Source organism: Monodelphis domestica, chromosome 3, assembly GCF_027887165.1.
Source record: "Monodelphis domestica isolate mMonDom1 chromosome 3, mMonDom1.pri, whole genome shotgun sequence".
NCBI lineage: Eukaryota > Metazoa > Chordata > Mammalia > Didelphimorphia > Didelphidae > Monodelphis > Monodelphis domestica.
Window position 1 is genome coordinate 287,500,149 of NC_077229.1, and position 18,422 is coordinate 287,518,570.

General features: G+C 39.0%; 1 protein-coding gene across 12 annotated transcripts in view; it reads left to right on the forward strand.

Moving 5' to 3' along the window:
• The first annotated feature begins 4,654 nt into the window (after positions 1–4,654).
• The window catches only part of RNF138 (ring finger protein 138), a 47,389-nt gene continuing 33,621 nt past the window's right edge, over positions 4,655–18,422 (forward strand). For 2 of the 12 annotated variants that reach the window (XM_056823849.1, XM_056823856.1), the window contains exon 1: positions 6,003–6,371. In XM_056823849.1, coding sequence (XP_056679827.1) covers positions 6,010–6,371 — 362 coding nt within the window. In that variant the 5' untranslated portion in view covers positions 6,003–6,009. Of the gene's footprint in view, positions 4,970–5,299; positions 5,473–5,513; positions 5,804–5,980; positions 6,372–18,422 lie in introns of those variants that run through there. The other 10 variants (XM_056823851.1, XM_016431548.2, XM_016431549.2 and 7 more) reach the window with 10 other exon arrangements.

Consider the following 18,422-nt stretch of genomic DNA (forward strand, 5'->3'; position numbering starts at 1 on the left):
GCAAATTTCACACCTTGTTAAAGAGAAGTTCAATTAAATTCAATAAGCCCTTATTAGGTACCTAGGCATTGTTCTAGATAGTAGGAATGAAATAGTCCCTGTTCTCAAAGGCCATATATTCTACTGAGAGGGAAGTTGGAATAGATAAGTCTACACAGTCATATAAAATGCTTCTGGGAGAGTACTAACAAGCATTGAAAACAAGAAAGACTTCAGGTAGAAGGTTGCACCCAAGCTTGATTTTTTTTTTTAAACCCTTACCTCCGTCTTGGAATCAATACTGTGTATTGGCTCCAAGGCAGAAGAGTGGTAAGGACTAGGCAATGGGAGTTAAGTGACTCACCCAGGGTCACACAGCTGAGAAGTGTCTGAGGCCAGGTTTGAACCTAGGACCTCCCATCTCTAGTCCTGGCTCTCAACCCACTGAGCTACCCAGCTGCCCCCTCTAAGTTTGCTTTGAAGTAAACTAGGTATTCTATGAGGTAGAGAGGAGGAAAGAGAACATTCTAATCTTTACAAAAGCTGAGTGAAGGCAGAATGGTCAGATAGAAGGAACCAACAATAAGCTTAGTTTGATTGGAATGTGGACAGCATGAGGAGGAGTAATATGAGTTTGATCAGGAAAAACATTCTGTGCCTAAATGCCAAATAGTCATTTGTATATTTTTGTAGAGGTGAGAGAGCCAGTAAAGCTTCTTGGACAGGAGAACCACATGATCAGACTTGTACTTTGGGAATATCAATTTTGCAGGGGACATCTTTAGTTTTACAGTCTACAGCTACACCTAAATATCTCACATTCATTTCAGACTTTGAAGAGTTTCAAACTCTGGAGAAAATTCATTATCTTGCTTTCTAAAGTTGCTCTTTCTTCTGACTCCATCATGCCATAAATAAGGAAGAAGAGGAAGGGTGGGGAGAGAGTAATTGGGAAAAGAAGGGTAGCTGCTATAGAAATAAGAAATATAATTTAATGTTTGAAGCATTTATTTTTAAATATATTCAAATTACTCTTCAATAATTTTATATTATTAGTTTTATTTTTCCAACTCTAGGTTTTTTTAAGGATACGAATCATATATTCCCCCATATCATCTAGCAAAGCACTGAGAATGTAAGGCACCTAATGTAAGTACTTGCTGAATTGAATTCCATGCTCAACTGCCATATCAGCAGAGTTCAAGTGGTGCCACTGAAAGCTTTAATAGAAAAAGAAAGGAACTGAATGCCTCTTATTTACCTATCAGTTCAAAATATTTCTTACTAGTTACTTTTGTTTACTAGAAATATGTTCCAGATCTTCAGTTTCTGTTTAATTCTTTCAAATGTTATGATTTTATTTTATAGGCATATCTTATACCTTAGTATATAACTTCTTGAATCCTATCTTTATGGTTTTGTTAGCAAAATGTCCTGGAGCAATTCAGGACTATCTTGACAGTGGACTTAATATCTCATTTGGATAACTGAGAAGAACCTTGAAATATCAGAATCCAGTGACTGGAGGCTCAGACTCTTCTTTTTTCCCAAAAGGCAGTGACAAACAGGACACAATGGTTAAGATTGTGAAGATGAGATCTCAAGCATGTCTGTAAAAGACTTTTTTTTCCTTTTAGATTTTATAATATGCTGTATTTTCTCTCCTGAGATTATTTTATTTTATTATTTATATTTATTTTAATAACATATTTCCACATGAGTTTTCCAAAGTTATATGATCCCAAAGTCTCTCTCCCTTTTCCCCCTCTCCCCCTTCCTGAGCTGGCAAGCTGTATTGTACAAACATTATCATGCAAAACATGTTTCCATATTATTCATTTTTGTAAGTACATAATCTCATAAGGGTAAAAAAAACCCCAAACATATATCCAAATAAACAAGTGATAAATCATATGCTTTGGTCTGCATTCTGATTCCAACAGTTCTTTCTCTGGAAATGGATTGCATTCTTTTTCTTAAGTCCCTCACTCAGAATTGTTCTGGATCATTGTATTGCTGTTAGTAGCAAAGTCTAACAAGTTGATCATTCCACAATACTGCTTTTTTGGTGTGTACAATGATTTCCCAGTTTTGCTTATTTCACTCTGCATCATTTCACATAGGTCTTTCCAGCTCTTTCTGAAATTATCCTGTTCTTCATTCCTTATAGAACAATATATTCCATTACCATCATATTTTTTTTGTTCGGTCATTCTTCAATTGAGGGATATCCCTTTAGTTTCGAAATTCTTTGTCACAACAAAAAGAGCAGCTGTAAGTATTTTTGAACAAACAAGATTATTTTTAGAAATTTCTTTGGGCTCCAGACCTACTAGTGGTATTAACTGGATCAAAGGGTATGCATTCTTTTATAACCCTTTGGGCATAATTTCAAATTGCCCTCCAGAATGGTTGGATCAGTTCACTACTCCATGTCCCAATTTTGTCATATCCCCTCCAACATCTGTCATTTTCCTTTACTGTCTTATTGGCCAATCTGATTGGTGTGAGATAGTACCTCAGAGTTGTTTTAATTTGCATTTCTCTAATCAAGAGTGATTTAGAACATTTTTTCATATGCTTATGGATGGCTTTGATTACTTCTTCTGAAAACTGCCTAGTCTTATCCTTTGATCCTTTATCAATGGGGGGGGGGGGTAAAAGATTTCTAAGTAGATTTTCAGTACTGGATGTCTTCTGAACTATTCATTCAAAGCACATCTTCTGTACTTAAATGCACTCCTCCTTTTGTGCTTTTTGGAATTATCTTCTTTCAATACAGACCCTGGGGCTACTTTGTCCACAACCTCTCCAGGCAGTAGTGTCTACTTTTTTCTCTAGCTGCATAGTAATTAATTATGTATGTGCTTTCATTTTAGTTCTCCAGTTGCAAAATAGACTAGAGTACCATATTGGCAAAGGCTTGGCACATGTGTCCCAGCACGCCAAAGGGATCTGCTCCTTTACCTCTTTCTACCCTGCCTGAGGACGTTTTTTGTATGCCCGGCCCCTTGGTCCAGGAACCCAATTTGAGCACTTTCTCCCTCTGCTCTCTGTGGTAACGGGAGGGGGAGGGGCCCACAGCTTGAAGGTGCAGTATGGGCACTGGATCTCTAAAAGGTTTGCCACTATAAATTCTTTGCAGGTTTGGATTGGGTCATTCATTTGTCTTTCTAGAGTTTAGCTTTCCACAGTAAATGATTGTTGAACTGAGTATTTGAATTGGCTTTGGTTTAAACAGTGAATATTATAATTCTATTTCCCCCATTTTTTTTTCTTATAGTCATTCTGCCCTCTGCCTTCCTCTCCAAAGGGGTACCACAGGTCACTAAGATAATTAACCCTGTTTACCTAATCCTCAAGTATATTGTGCTATATTGGGGATGTTTGTCTTTCACCTCTAAGTAATTAATGAGTTTTATGTTTTTCAAAGAGTATCTCTCCCACTTTCAGGACATCATTCAGAATTTTGAAAGTTTTATGTAAGAAGAGCTGGTGTTAAGTTAGAGCTGAGGTGTCAAAACAGGAGACTTCTGGGTCTGCCTGCCATACTCTAGAGTGCAGCCAGAATTGGAATAAAATCTAACTAGGAAATATTTAGCAAAAGAAAAAATATAATAAAATATAGATGGTTTAAACATGTCAATATGTAGTCTGCAGGGATCCATATTGTATGGATTAGTGGCTCTGATTTCTAAGCTTGACAAAACTATCTTAAGACATCTAATTCTAACTAATCTGTCTCTTTTAATTATTTCCTTTTTATCCTGTATATAGCTTGCTTGGATATATTTTTTCACATTGTCTTTTGATTAGACTGTAAGCTCCTTGATGGCAGGAACTGCCTTATTTTTGTCTCTCCAACTTAGCAAAATGCCTGGAACATAGTAGGTGCTTACAAATATTTATTGATGTAATATAAACCCTACCTGCTTGAAGACAACATTTTCAAAGAAAAAGGCTTTCTTCTGATCCTACTCACAATTCTCCCGAAACTTCCCCTCCCCCAATTCCTTGTTCTTTCCCTCTGTGGCCTGGCACACTAAAAAGCAAACGAGGATGAAACTGAGGTACAGAAAAATTAAGTGATTTTCTCAGTCACACCATATTAGTGACAGATTACAATCTGGATTGGAATTCCAAGTGTTTGAATAGCAGAACTCTCACCTTCTAAACAAAAGCTGTTTCTTCACATCATTAGCAAAGTCCTGTGGTTGAGGGCAGCTGAGGTATGTAAGTTGAGCTCCAATAGAAGGGTTTTGGAATTCTTGTAGCTAAACAAACCAGCCTGGGATTTAAGAGTCCAAAGGTCTCTGTCTCTGCTACTGTGTCACCTTGGGGAAAGTGGCTGTACCTCCCTGGTTTTCTCATTTTGCTCATCTATAAAATGTAGGGGGTTGGGCTAGATGGTCTGTCTTCCTGCTTCAAACTGATGCTAAATCAAACCAGGGAATTTTAATATGAATCTTCCCCCCAGAAATTCAGTAATCGCGGGAGCTAGTTCATGCTCTTTTGCTTGTCTTTCTCGGGGGTTGTTATGAAATGAAGAAACGAGTAAATGAGTTTTGCCGCAGCTTACTATGTCATAACCTGCTCCAAAGCCAAACAAGGTGGTTGCTATGGAAGCCCCACCCGCTGTCTCCCATTCTCACTCACCCCCTCCCACCCCTGCTTTCTTTCTCGTTCTTGTCCTCCTCAGGCGCCCAGCGGACCGCAAGGCAAGCAGCAGGCAAGGGGCAGTGCCATGGGAGAACTGCTGGTGGGGGGCGGGGGGAACCGTGTGCATCATGAGCTTGGGGACGTCCCTCCTGCAGGGTCGGTGAGCTGTGGAGACGCAGCCCTCCCTGCTTTCGCCTCTTTCCTTGCCTCTGCTGTAGCGGCAAAAGCGGCCAGAGAAGAAGGAACAGGAGCCTAGGTCTGGGTCACGTCTCCGCAAAGAAGCGACAGGAAGGGAGCGCCTGTATCATCACCCCTACTCCCGGCCTCCTAAGTCAGTGTCTACGGCTGCAGGGGCAGAAGAGCGGAGGCGGCCGGGGGCGGCGTCAGGGAAGGGGGAGGGGATGCGATAGAGAAAATGGGAAAGGGGGGATAGGAGAATGGAGGTTGGGGAAGGATGGGAAGAGTACGCAGGTGTGGGGGGGAGGATGGGAGTAGATGGAGAATGGGGGATGTTGGAAGAGGATGGAGGTGGGAGAGGATGGAGGATGAAGTGGCTGGGGAAGGTGGGAAAAAGCTAAGGCCAGAAAAAGGGGAGGAGAGTGGAGGGAGATCATGATCCAGAGAAAACGTGGGATAAAAGGATGGAGGTGGGACTTTGTAGGGAGGGGGTGGGAAGAGAGAGAGCTGGAAGAGAGAATGGGGGAGGAGGAGGAGGAGCAGCAGCTGGAGCCGCAGCCGGAGGAGGAGGAGCGGCGGCCACGCTAATTAGCCAGGTACCGGGCGGGGCTAAAGTGGCTCCTGAGTCTAATGGCCCACGGCCCGCAGGGGCTGGGGGTAAGGGGCAGGACCGGGGGCGGGGAGGAGGAGGAGAAAAGCCCCGGGGGAGAAGAAGTGAAGTGAGCGCATTCCTCCTTCCCCGGGCGGCAGGCTCTGCCCCCTGCAGGGCAGCGTGGGGGGAGGGTGGCTTCCGCCCTGGGAGGCGGGGACTGGACCGGAGAGCCGGCCACTTTGGTCTCTCGGCGCCCCCTACCCCAAGCGAGAGAGGCTGCGCGAAAACGAAAGTGAAACCCTTCCTCCCGCTCCCCTCCCCCTCCTTTCTCCTTTCCCCAGGCAGGGCCGGGTCGTGCTGAGCCGCGCGGACGGAGCTAGTCACCGAGCCGCCCAGGTAAGGCCAGGCCGCGAGGGCCTCTTCCTCCCCTCGGAGCCCGGGCCTGGGGGAGGGGCGTGGAGGGGTGTATCCCCGGGCTGGGCCCCTCCCCCACCCACCGAGGTGGTGCCTGTGTTTATGTGGGGGGGAGGGGTTCCAGCGGGGGGGGGATGGGAGGGGGAGAGGTCCCGTCCTCATCATAATCATCCGCCCCAGCAACTGTCATGGGTGAAGTGGCAGTGATTGCTGCGCCCGCCTCCTCCCCCTTAGCTCCTTCCCTCTGGTCCACCTCTTCCTCCTCCTCCTCCTCCTCCTCCCCCCCTTCCCCCGCCCCCCCCCTTCCTGGCGCGAGCCGCTTCCTGACGCTGCCGCCGCCGCTTCCCTCTCCCCCTCCCCCTCCCCCCCGGTGCGCGCAGGGAGCCAGGCCCGGGGCCGTCGCCGCTGCCGCCATCGTAGCCTCCTGCCAGCCTCGCACCATGGCTGAGACGCTCTCCACCGCGACATCCTACACCGAAGACGACTTCTACTGCCCGGTCTGTCAGGAGGTGTTCAAGACCCCGGTGCGGACCGCGGCCTGTCAGCACGTGTGAGTAACTACGTGCCCCGAGCTCCTCCCCCTCCTTTCCGGGCCCCCATCCCGAGCCCCAGGGCCCGAGCCTGGCACGCACCCCCCCACCCCCACCCCCCGGGCTGGTCCCGGGTGTGCCCCTCGCGCGGTGGAAGGAAGCGGCCGGAAGCCCGGCCCGCGCTCCCCAGGCCCAGCCCGGTCGTCCCCACTCTCCACGGGCGTCTTAGCGGCCTCCTCCCCAACCTGCTCCAGACCTCGAGGGGTCCCCTCACCATCCACTACCCTTCCCTCTCCCCGCCCCTCCGTTTCCCGAGGACCCTGGTACTAGCCGACCCTCGCCCGGCGAGGTCAGGCCTGCAAGGCCCCCTTCCTCTGCTCAGCCCTGGAGGAGAGGAGGTGGGGAATGAGGGCGAGGGGAGGTGGTGTTGATGTTCCCCCCAAGCGCATTTGTGGCTAGAGGTGATCTCAGTTATTCAGGTCGCCCGCGAGATATCTGCTGAGGTAGTCATGCAGGGTCTGCAGTGATATCGCCCCCTTCTCATTCTCTCTGGAAATGGGGCTGGGAGGGGGCCCAGAAGGGCACCCAAACTTTCTTCTCATTTCTCCAATATTCTGGATCTCTCACACAGGCTACTTACACTCTAGGGCGCCACAAACTACCTTTTTGGTTTATCGATTTTTGCCTTTCTTTGTATCATCACCAGCTCTTAATGGTACATAGCAGGCGCTTAAGCAATACTTGTTGCCTTGACTTAAAGACTTCCTAAGAACTGCAGGTTTCTGGTTGTGGTGGAATGGTTTCATTAATTGAGTTGGAGGGTAGGGTAACATTTCTTAATTATGTCTAAAAAAGGTGATAGTATTTCCGTTTTCAAGAATTGTGGTAGCATTTTTTTCCCTTGCTTTCCACCTCTCGGTTTCCATTTTGTTTTGTTTGTAAAGTGAGGGCCTGAAGAAGGAAAGCAGCAGTCTCTGTTTGAGGTTGGGGAATGTGACCTTAGGGGATTTAAATCAATTAAGTATTTATTCCGAGTCTTTTCTTTTGGAGGTGGTGTTGTGCTGGATTCTGAGAGTATAAATATTTTAGTAAGGCGGCTCCTGCCATCTCGAGGCTTTTATTATTCTTGGAGGACCCAAAATCTTGGAGGGAAGAATTAATTCTGTAGCAAAATAAGATCTTGAGATTCAGTGGCAAAATGGCCTTTAGAATTTATCTAGAGATGCCCTGCTTCCATTGAAAACTGAGGAAACTAAGGCCCAGAAAGATTATGACTTGTGATCACACCGATTAGAAACCAAGCATGGATTCTAATCCAAGTTGATTTAAAGTTAAAGCTTTTAATCTGAGCCTCAATTCCCTTATTTGAAAAATAAGAGGGTGGTTCTAGGTATCTCGTGAGGTTCCTCCTGTTTCTAGAGCTAAGATCTTATGTCCTTTTTTCCCCCTTTGAGTAGGCTCTGATATTTCTGTAACTCAGTCTTGGAGTTATAAGGATGACAATGTGGAGACCAGTAAACAAGGACCGTTAATGGTAGAGAAATTCTCATTTAATAGCTTTCTTTTATCACATGAAAATCCCAGGGTCCTTTTTAGAACTATTTTTTTCACTCCTGGATTTGAGACAATCTTCATTTTAAGGGTTCTTAACCTAGATTTGTAGACTTGAAATAAACTATTTCAATATAATCTGTTTCCTTCATAATCCCGCATATTTTTATGCATTTAAAAACATCCTAAGAATTGGTCCTCATAGATTTCACCTCCCAATGGAGTTCATAACACAGAAAAGTTAAGAACTTTTTTACCTAATGGATCTGGTTGGTTCTGGAATCTGGTAGATTTTGGTGCAAATCCTGTATCTGAGACTAAAAAGTGTACTTGGGCTAGTCACTTAAGCTTTGAGCCCAGGGCATCCTCATGACTCTTGTAGGTTTGTGTTGAATCTTTGGAGAGAGTTCCCACATGTTGAAATAGTGATCTGACCATCTCTGCTTCTCCGGCTTTTCTGAGCTAAATGCAGTGTGTAGGAGAGATGGTAAGAAAGGGCTAGGAGGCCCTTCGTGAAGATTTAAAAAATGCATACTAAGAAATAACTGAAACTTTTTATTTCAATTTATTACAATTGTTTGTAAAGTGAGGTTGAGAGGAAAATTTTTCAGTTAAAATGGAATTCCCTTGAGTAAATGTTGTAGTTACTAATATTTGGTTTAAGGATCTAATAGGAAACATTTTGGAAAGAAAAAAATAGTCATATACTGGTATTCAGATGCATAATTTATCCTTTCTGCTACTATTGCTTTGAAACAGGAAATTTTTATTTTTTTCTATTAATACCTCCTTGTATTTCCATTTTCTCCTCTTAGGCATGTCCACCTTCATGATTTTACAGACTTGGAAACAAAACAACTAACTGGTTTTTCACTTTAGCAGTAGGCTTCCATTTGTTTTTATTTTATTTTTAGTGTTAATATTTATTTCTTATTTTTATTATCATATTCATTTCTCCTCCCTTGTACCCAGTGAGCTATCCATTTACTAAAATAATTCAGAAGAAAAAAATTCAGCAAAACTACAATATATTGAATGTGTTTGATAATATAAACAACATTTTACATCCATAATCTCTTCTACCTCTGCAATAAAGAGAAAGAAATTAAGTGTACAGTTTCATATGGTATGAATTTTGCCTCTTAACACTCAATATTCTATCACAGAAATTTGAAATCGATTTTAACTGTGGTTGTATACTTTTATCAACAGTTTTTTAAATGGTTGCTTATTTACTCTTCTGAGATTACTGAATCAATACCTTCACTCATCTTGTTTCTGAGCGAGCAGTGTAACCCCCATACACTAAGCTACTTTAATTTTTCTCTTGGTCTGTTTGAAGAAATAAGGTGCTTTAATTTGCTTTAAAGTCCAAATGATATCTGGTTGTAGAATATATGGGAAGGTAAAAAATATAACTTAATTTTTATTTCACAATTTGGGATTGTTTTTATTCAGAACTTAAATATCCAATAAAATGAGCATTTCTATTTACATTGTAGAACAGAAAGAATTGTACATGAAAAATATATATTTATGTATAGCTGGCTTTTCTTTTAAAATATATAATAAATTTAACATGTAACTTTCAAAGCTGTCCTATTTGTTCATGATTCCTTCTGTTCACTCTCTTTTTTTTTTTTAAAGGTGGGTGGGTGGGGGTCTCCATTCCTAGCCTCATCTCTTCAGTCTTAAACAAAATGAAGGAAAATGAGAAAAAAAATTCCACAGCCTTTTGTAACAAATGTGAATAATTAAGCAAAACAAATCCCCACATTGACCATATCTGAAAATGTATTTTGTTCAGTAACTTGAATCCTTTACCACTGTTAGTAGGTAACATGCTTCATCATCGGTCCTCTGGAAATTGTGTCATTGTGTTTGATCATTGTTTAAGTCTTTTAAAGTTATGTGTCTTTAAATATTGTTATTGTATAAATTGTTGTGGTTCTACTAACAGCATCAGTTCATATAGATCTTTCCAGGTGTGTCTGAAACCATTCCTTTCCTCATTTATATAATCCTTCACATTTATATTCAAAAATTTGTTCATTCCCCAATTGAGGAGTAGTACCCTTTAGTCTCCTGTCATCACAAAAAGGACTATTTTAAGGACTTTTTTTTTTTACATAAAAGTTCTTCATTTTTTGATATTTTTGGGCTATAGGCTTAGTAGTGGTGTCCTTGGGTCAAAGAATAGACATACAATATAGTGTCTTGGGGCAAAGTTCTGCAGTTTTCCAGAATGGTTGGACTAATTCATAGCTCCACCAACAGTGCATTAAAATGTGCTTATTTTTCCCTCAGGCCCTTTGACAATTGTCATTTTACTTTTTTGCCCTTTTTGCCAATTTTGAGGTGGACCTCAGAGTTTTACAGTGCGTTTCTGTATTGGTGACAGTATTTTTCAAGTGGTTGTTGATAGCTTAGCTTTTTTTTCCCTTTGAAAACCACCTGTTATATCCTTTGTTATGGGGAATGGTTCTTGTTCTTATGAATATGAAAGTTGTTTCTTAGGTATGTCACTGAAACTTCTACAAAGATTTCCCCCCTAATTTACCTGTTTTCTCTGTTAATTTTGACTGCTTTGGTTTTGTTTTTGTGCAAAATCTTTAAGTTCCATATAATCAAAATTGTCCATTTTTTTCTTCTATCATCATCTTTATCCTATCCTATCCTATCCTAGCTGTTCCTCATCCAGTCAGTCAGCAAAGCATTTATTAAATTCTTTCTGCCAGGTATTGTGCTAATCCTTGTGTTGGGTATAAGATAATTTCTTCTCATGGAGCTCAGTATAATGGGGAAGTTGAGAAAGGTATTTGAATTGCTTTTCCTGTTTGTTTAGGATATGACCTTGTCATAGCTTCATTTGTTGTTTATCTTATCTTGGTGTATGTGATGTGAAGAGACATTAAGCTCTTAATTGGAGTTTTTAACCTGGTGTCTGGATTTTTAAAAATAATTTCCTTGGTAACTTAAAATAACCAAATGCATTTTAATTTTATACATTTAAAAATATTATTTTTGAAGGGGTCCATAGCTTTTACCAGACTGCTTGAAGGGGTCCATGACACAAAAGGGTAGAGTTTATATCAAATTTCTGCCAGACTGCTTTCCAATTTCCCCAGCAGTTTTTGCCAAAAAGTGAGTCTTTATTCTAGAAGTTGGGAGTTTTGGTTTATAGGCTTTAGGCTCCTGTATTCATTTGGTTTTGCATTTTGTATACAATAATTTTTTTCAAACTTCATTTTTTTAACCAGTTCTTGATGATTTACTGTTTTGTAGCATAGTTTGAGTTTTGGGTATTGCTAGGCCTCACTTTTTTAATTTTTAAATTCCCTGGGGGGTTATTCACCTTTTATTTCTCCTGATGAATTTTGTTACTACTTTTTCTAGCTCTGTTAAATGATCCTTTGTTATTTTTGTATGGCACTGACTAATAAGTAAGTTAAATAAGAATTGTCATTTTTTATTATTGACTATTGACTCAATTTATTCCTGAACAATATTTCTCCCAATGGTTTAGGTTTCTATAATTTTGTCATTTTAAATTCCAAACCTAAAATAACAAAACATTTCCATATCTACAAAAGAAGAAAAAAAAGGATTGTATATGAAACTTTGAATCTCAATATTGATTGCTTTTTTAAGGAAAGTATATAATAAATTTAACATCACTTTCAAAACTGTTGCTTGTTTGTGCTTCCTTCTGAATTTCTTTCCATTCAGTGCATTATTTTAAAAAAAGTTTCAGCGGTCATCTTTTTTTTTTGTCATTGTCACTACCCTGAAAGCCCTTTTGAATTAAAAATTGAGAGAAAAAGGGGGAAAAAATCCTTGTAGCAAAAGAAAGCATAGTCAAGCAAAACATTAAAAAACAGAGACCTTTTTATGTACCTTGTATCACCTCTGCCAGGAGGTGTACATAATATGTTTTGTCAAAGGTCCTCTGGAGATCTGTTTGGTCTTGGCCTTGGCCTTGGCCTTGGCCTTGATTAGAGTTCTTATGTCTTTAAAAGTTGTTTTTCTCTATGGTGTAATCCTTATATAAATCAATCTGGTTCTGCTCACTTTTTATCAGTTTTTTTTATCACTTTTTATCAGTTAATACTTCAAACAATCTCTGAAATTGTTTCTCTGATACATTCATAAACCATAGGTTTTTCAGCCATTCCCCAATTGGTGGGCACCTCTCCTGTTCTTTTCTGTTCTCTCTTCCCCCCTTTTTATTATTGTCACCTGAACTCTGTCCCTGTCTGTCCCCTCCATTTTCCCTTTCCCACCCTCAACTCTCCCTCATTACCCTATTCACCCCTGGCTTGAATTGTCTTTTTAATTCCCATTTGTCTCTCTAAAGTAAGAGTGAGAAAGAATTCATTCATCTTTTATCTCTTCCTTCATATTTTTGTATGCTATTTTCATGCATCACAATATTGAGAAAATCTACTTTTTCCTCTTTATACATCATTTTGTTCCTCTTACTCAGCCCTTTTCCTCTTCAGTCTTACAGAACGAAAACAATCCAACTCCACATCCTCTGTTATGCAAGTTCCTTAATATCCTTTAAAAACATTAATTTTCTGAACAGACTTGTTTATTCTCTCCCTATTAGGACATTATCCTTATATCATCATACATTCCTTTTCAGTTCAAATAAATGTATTATTCTAGGTTTCTTTTGACACTTTATAGTTCTGTTTCAAAGTTCCTATTCAACTTTGGTCTTTGTCAGAAATGCAAGTTTTCTCTAACATTAAAAGTCCATTTTTCCCTCATAGTAGGATTTTACTTTCAGTTCTGATACTATTTGTTCCTAAAAATCACCAAAGAAAAGCCACAGACTTACTGGGGAAATGATGGTGAGAGCACAACAATCAAAAATATCTTTAATGACACTTTAAAAAAGAGATAGCAACCTACTAAAAATATCACCCTTTAAGACCTGCTAAACAAATAAATAATGCTAAAATAAAATCCAAATCATTGGCCTTTGACTCTGCTTTTTTGTGTTTGTGTTCTTATCAATTGGACCGGTCCAGTAAAATTCATGTTTACAGGGAAGAGGGCAGCCTACTGAGATTATGAATCTCCTTTAGTACTTTACCTTAAAAAAAGGTGAAATTTTCTTTTGGAAAGTACACCTTGAAAGGGTTTCAACTTGTGAGTTATTATGAAGTGGTGGTAGGAGGAGGGAGGATATCTGTAATCAGACAAAAATGTAATATCAGATGTGGATGTATATGGCTCATTGTCCTATTGTCCCGACTTCTGTGTGCATTTTGGATTCTGTTCAGTGATGTGCAGGTTTCTGAGTTCTAGCTATTTTCTCATGGAGAAAATTTGTATGATGTTCATATTGTTCCCTAATATAATATTGTAGAACAAATTCACATTTTCAAAATGAACATTATAGCAGAACTCACTGTACTCCACTTTGCAGGTTAAGTTATTCTTGGTTGTAAGTCTATAGCTTTTGCCTTTTAGAATTTTCTATTTCAAGATCACTTGATAATATATAGTTGAAAGCTTATTAGATTTTGTGTGAGCTTGGCTGTGATTCTTTCATACTTGAACTCTTACCTAGTTCTTTGCAGTATTTTTACTTTGAAGGAGGATATTTTGTATGTATATATATTTTTGCCTGTGACTTTTTTGGGTCTTTTTGTTTTAAGAATCTTGAAGTGATTGGTGGATTCCTTTTATCTTTATTTTCCCTTCTGGTTTAATGGATCTGGGCACTTCATTTATCTTGAAATATAGTGTCTTTGTTTTTTTAAAAATCATAGTTTTCAGGAAGGTGTGATAATTCCTAAATTAGATATCTTTCCTTGATTTGGCCTTTTCCCCCTCAATATTTTTATTTTTTCCCCCTAAGTTTTCTTATGTGTCCCATGGAGTCATTGATTCATATGCTATATTCTAGTTTTTAAGGGAGTCTTGGGTGTATTTGCAATTTTTTCTCTAAACTACTTAATTTCTTCCACAGCTTTCATTTCATTTTTATCTCTTTCATAATTTCTTCAAGGTATATATGTAGTCCTTGTAGAAAATTCATTTTTCCTTTTACTCTCTACTTGTAATTGTTATGGAGTCTATTCCCTACTTTGTAGAGATTCCTAAATATATGCTGGTTGATGACTTTGTTTTACTTCTCTCTCCAATCTTAATTCTTGAATTTGGCCTTTTTGCTGGCATGTTAGTTTTTACTTCCTGTTTTCTTTTGGGGGAAGTTGCTCTGTCTTACATGATCTTGCTCAATTTTCCCTGAGTTTCCTTGTTGACCTCCATCTCCTGGGGGTAGACCATTCTTTTTAAGGTTCATATACATATTCTTAAAGGCCTTTTTGTCATTCCAGGACATTAGGGACCTTGGACTTCCACAACACTTGGGCTCCCTGAGTCACCATGAATGCTATGCCACATTCATAGGGATAGTTGCCATTCCCTCTTGTGAATTGTCACCCTTGTGCTTTCTCTGCCCTTGCTGCTGGACTGGCTTACAAGCTTTTGGCTTACATGTCTTTGACCTGCTCCTACCTATGACTGAACCTACAGTTCTTGTTTGCCCTCATTGTCTTTGCTGGTAGAGTCACCTTTTCCTATGGTCCTTGGCTTCTGACTTTTTATGTAGTTCTGAAGTTGAGGTCATTGTAGTTTCTCATTGGTTTTCTTGGTCATTATTCAGTCTTGTGAATTTCAGATATTTTGCTGAAGCAGTTGTTGGAGATCTGGACAGCCTGCTTTTAATCAGGCAGCCATCTTGGTCACAGTTCTTTATTATATAGGACTTTTTGGTAGAGTAAATCCATTGTTTAATCAGGAATGTGATTGCTATGGAAAAGCCTTGGATGTTCTTACAGGTGCTGAACAGTACTCTCTTTGGGGAATGCATGCATGATGGGTTTGATGAAAAAGCAATGGATTTAAATGAGAGGACCTTATACCTGGCTCTGCTTTAGGATCATAGACATAAAGCTGAGAATTAAGAAGTCAATTCCAGTCTCCTCAATTTACAGATGAGGAAACTGAACTGCACAGAGAGGTGATTTGCTGAAGGGATCTCTCATATTAAATAATTGATAAAGTTTAGATTTTTATCCAGGGCCTTTGTTTCCAAATTTGGTGCTTCCTTTGAAATACTTATATGATCTTAATCAAGTCACTTCTTTAGGCCAGACTAGATAACTTAAAATTCTAGTTGTTAGAGTGGTATTCCAAGTAACTTTTATTTCTTTGGACATTGGTTTCCTTACCTACAGAATAAGGTTGCTCTAGTGTTCACATTCTATGAAGATCTTAGTGTTGAAAATAGTGAAAGGGTTGAAGATATTTCAGTTTATTTCAATTGACCATGTACTTTCTCCTATCTCTCTCCTTAGAAATAGAAGGATTTTAGTTAGTCTTTTTTTATTTCTGCTCTTACTGATTCTCTTTTTTGGGTGAAAGTCGGTAACTCTCTTCAACAAACTGATGGGGTGATACAGGCGTGAAATCAAGGGAAAAGTTTTTTTTTTTTGAAAGAAGTGACTACTGGAGTAATGCTAACATCAGAAGTCAGCTAATACAGAAATTTATTGTTTGTAGTAAACATGAGGAACATCTATTTCTAGTTTGTTTAATTACCTTAGTACAAAGACATTTAACTTTCATTTGTGGTATTTTGGGAAGTTTATATCTAATTAGCACAATGTCTTGTACATAGGGAGTTGCTTAATAAATATTTCATTGGTTTTTTTATCTAACTGGGCCATGTATCTTTGGGAAGAGAAAGGTACTTCATTTGTAGTCGCCAGATGAAGGTAAGATGCCATACCAACTAATGTTGGAGACTTTGTTTCTCTAAAGATTTACTTTGTCCTTACATGAGTAGTTTTTTCTACTTGATTAACAACAGCAGAGTACCAAAAAAGGGATATCTGCCTTCAGTGATCTGATGAAAATCCCATGGACAACTTCAATATACCAAGTAAGGTTCAAGGGTAAATGGGGGGTGGGGGGGGTTATTATATTCAAGTTTTATGGGTAGGTAGGAAAAATTTGTGCATAAAATTTTCAGTTTGTCATTCTAGTTTAGGAATAATTAATTATTCATCAGATATTTATTCTGCTATGTGCTAGGCATTGTGCTAGGGCCAAGGAAGATATAAGTATTATATTTAATACAGAATCCCTACTGGAAATGAATTTACATTCTAATATACAATGTTGTAACTAGTTATTTGTGTTGGTGCCTTATTTCCTCTTTTAGAGTCCCCATTTTAGTAGGCATTATTCAATGAGTACTTGAATTGAATCTAAATTTAAAAAGGTGAAATTAGAACTATAGGTTTAAATTTTTTTAATTTAAAGCTGCATTGACTTGTTATTTAGTTAAAATGACTACCTATTTTGGGACAATGGTAAGCAATAGGAGTAATCTAGGATTAAACTATGTATTGAAGCTATGTAATAACCACATCTAGTTGGAGCTAGATGTCCCTGTCCATGTGATTGTTTGGGTTTTATAGGGACCCATGGAAATATTATTTCTTCCTTGGTAACTTGGTAAGTTACTTAACTTGGTAATTGAATCCAAGGCAAGCTAGGTGACACAAAGCATAGAGTACCAGGCCTGAAGTCAGGAAGATTCATTCTTGAGTTCAAATTTGACTAAAGACTTACTAGTTATATGACCCTGAGCAAGTCACCTAGCCATTTACTCTAGTGTTACTCATCAGTAAAATGAGTTGGAAAAGAAAAAAGGCAAATCATTCTAATATCTTTGCCAAGAAAACCCCAAATAGGGTCAAGAAGAGTCAAATAAAACTGAAATGACTCAATAGCAATGATGGCTCTGAATTAATTATTAGAGCTAGATTGGACCTTGAAATCAGGCTTTCAGGGACCATATTAATCCAAGGTCATTTAGAGTGCCAGTCTAGGTAACTCCACCAACCTAGAATAGTTCTCTGACTTTCATTTGCTATGATTTTACATTATTCTCCATAACAGTATTTGTAGCCACTTGTTCACTGGGCAGGTCTTAGGGAACAAAAGATTTCTTCCCCAAGCTATCCTTTTTTTCCTGGAATATGATAAGGCTTTTGAGAAAAGGTATGGAACATAATTCCTGAATTGGAGAGGAAACTATAAGAGAGCAAAAAAAGTTTCTGTGTAATTTGAAATTCATGCTAGAGGGTTTGGTGTCAGCCAAAAAACTCATTGTCTTGTCTGAATTTGGGGCAGTGGGGCAGCCAATATGAAATAATGGCTATATCTTCTGTCATGGAGTCATTTTTCTTAATTTAATTTTTTAAAAAATTTTATTTGGTCAATTTCAAACATTATTCCTTGGTTACAAAAATCATATTCTATTCCTCCCTCCCCTCCCCTCCCTCTTCCCTTCCCATAGCGGACACCCAATTCTACTGGGTATTACATGTGTCCTTAATCAGAATCTATTTCATGGAGTCATTTCTGACCAAGAAGATTGAAGGCTTAGAGAAATGTTTTTTATATCAGAAGCTTAGGAGAATTTTACCATTTTTTAACCTTCCAACAATTTAAATTCCTTATTATTATTATTGTCATTGCCATTATCCTAGGCAGAAGGCTTAGTGTTTCTAGTTGTAAATCCTATTCTTAGAGTTCAAAAAGTTTCTTAAAAAAGAGTATTATAATTTATTCACAAGGGAAATGTGGCCCAACATCTCTAAAACATACCCTGTTAAGGTTATCTTTCCAAGGCTTGAACTTGAGACCTTTCTCAATTGTCAATTGACTTTTTATCAATGTCCTTAATAAAATATGGTACCCAGACCTGGATGTAATATATTATAGATGTAGTCTGACAAGGGCAAAGTACTATGTGACCATCAACACCCTACTCTGGACTTTGTGGATCTCAATATAATTGAAGATTGCTTTAGCTTTCTTGGCTGCCATATTGTCATTATATTGCAATTCACCAAAATTCCAAATCTTTTTTAGCTGAATTACTGTGTAGCCACCCCTTATTTTGTATTGAAGTTGATTTTTGAACCTAAATATAAAATTTGAAATCTAGTAGAGATAAATGTAATTTTAATAGACTCAGCCCAGTGATAATAAGAGTAATAATAGCTAGCAATTTATTTAGTGCTTTATGATTTACAAAGCACTTTACAAATATTTTATTTGATTCTTACAACAACCCCGGTAGGTAGGTGCTATTATTCCCATTTTAGAGATGGAATAAACTGGAGGCATACATAAATTGCTTGATTTATTGAGGATCACACAGCTAGTATCAGAGGCTGAATCTGAATACAAGTTTTGAACCCTCTGTCTAGTAGTGCTCTATCCTCTATTCTCTCTGACTGCCTAGCTCACTAACATCTATTTTAATAATGAATCTTATTCAGTGTGTTAATTGTCCCTTCCAACCTTGTGCCATCTTTAAATTTGATAAGCAATTTCTCTTGCTTCCATCTTATCAGGGAACTTTTAATGGCTACTCTTGTTCTGGTCAGTAAACCAGGTCTCAATATATTTGACTTGTT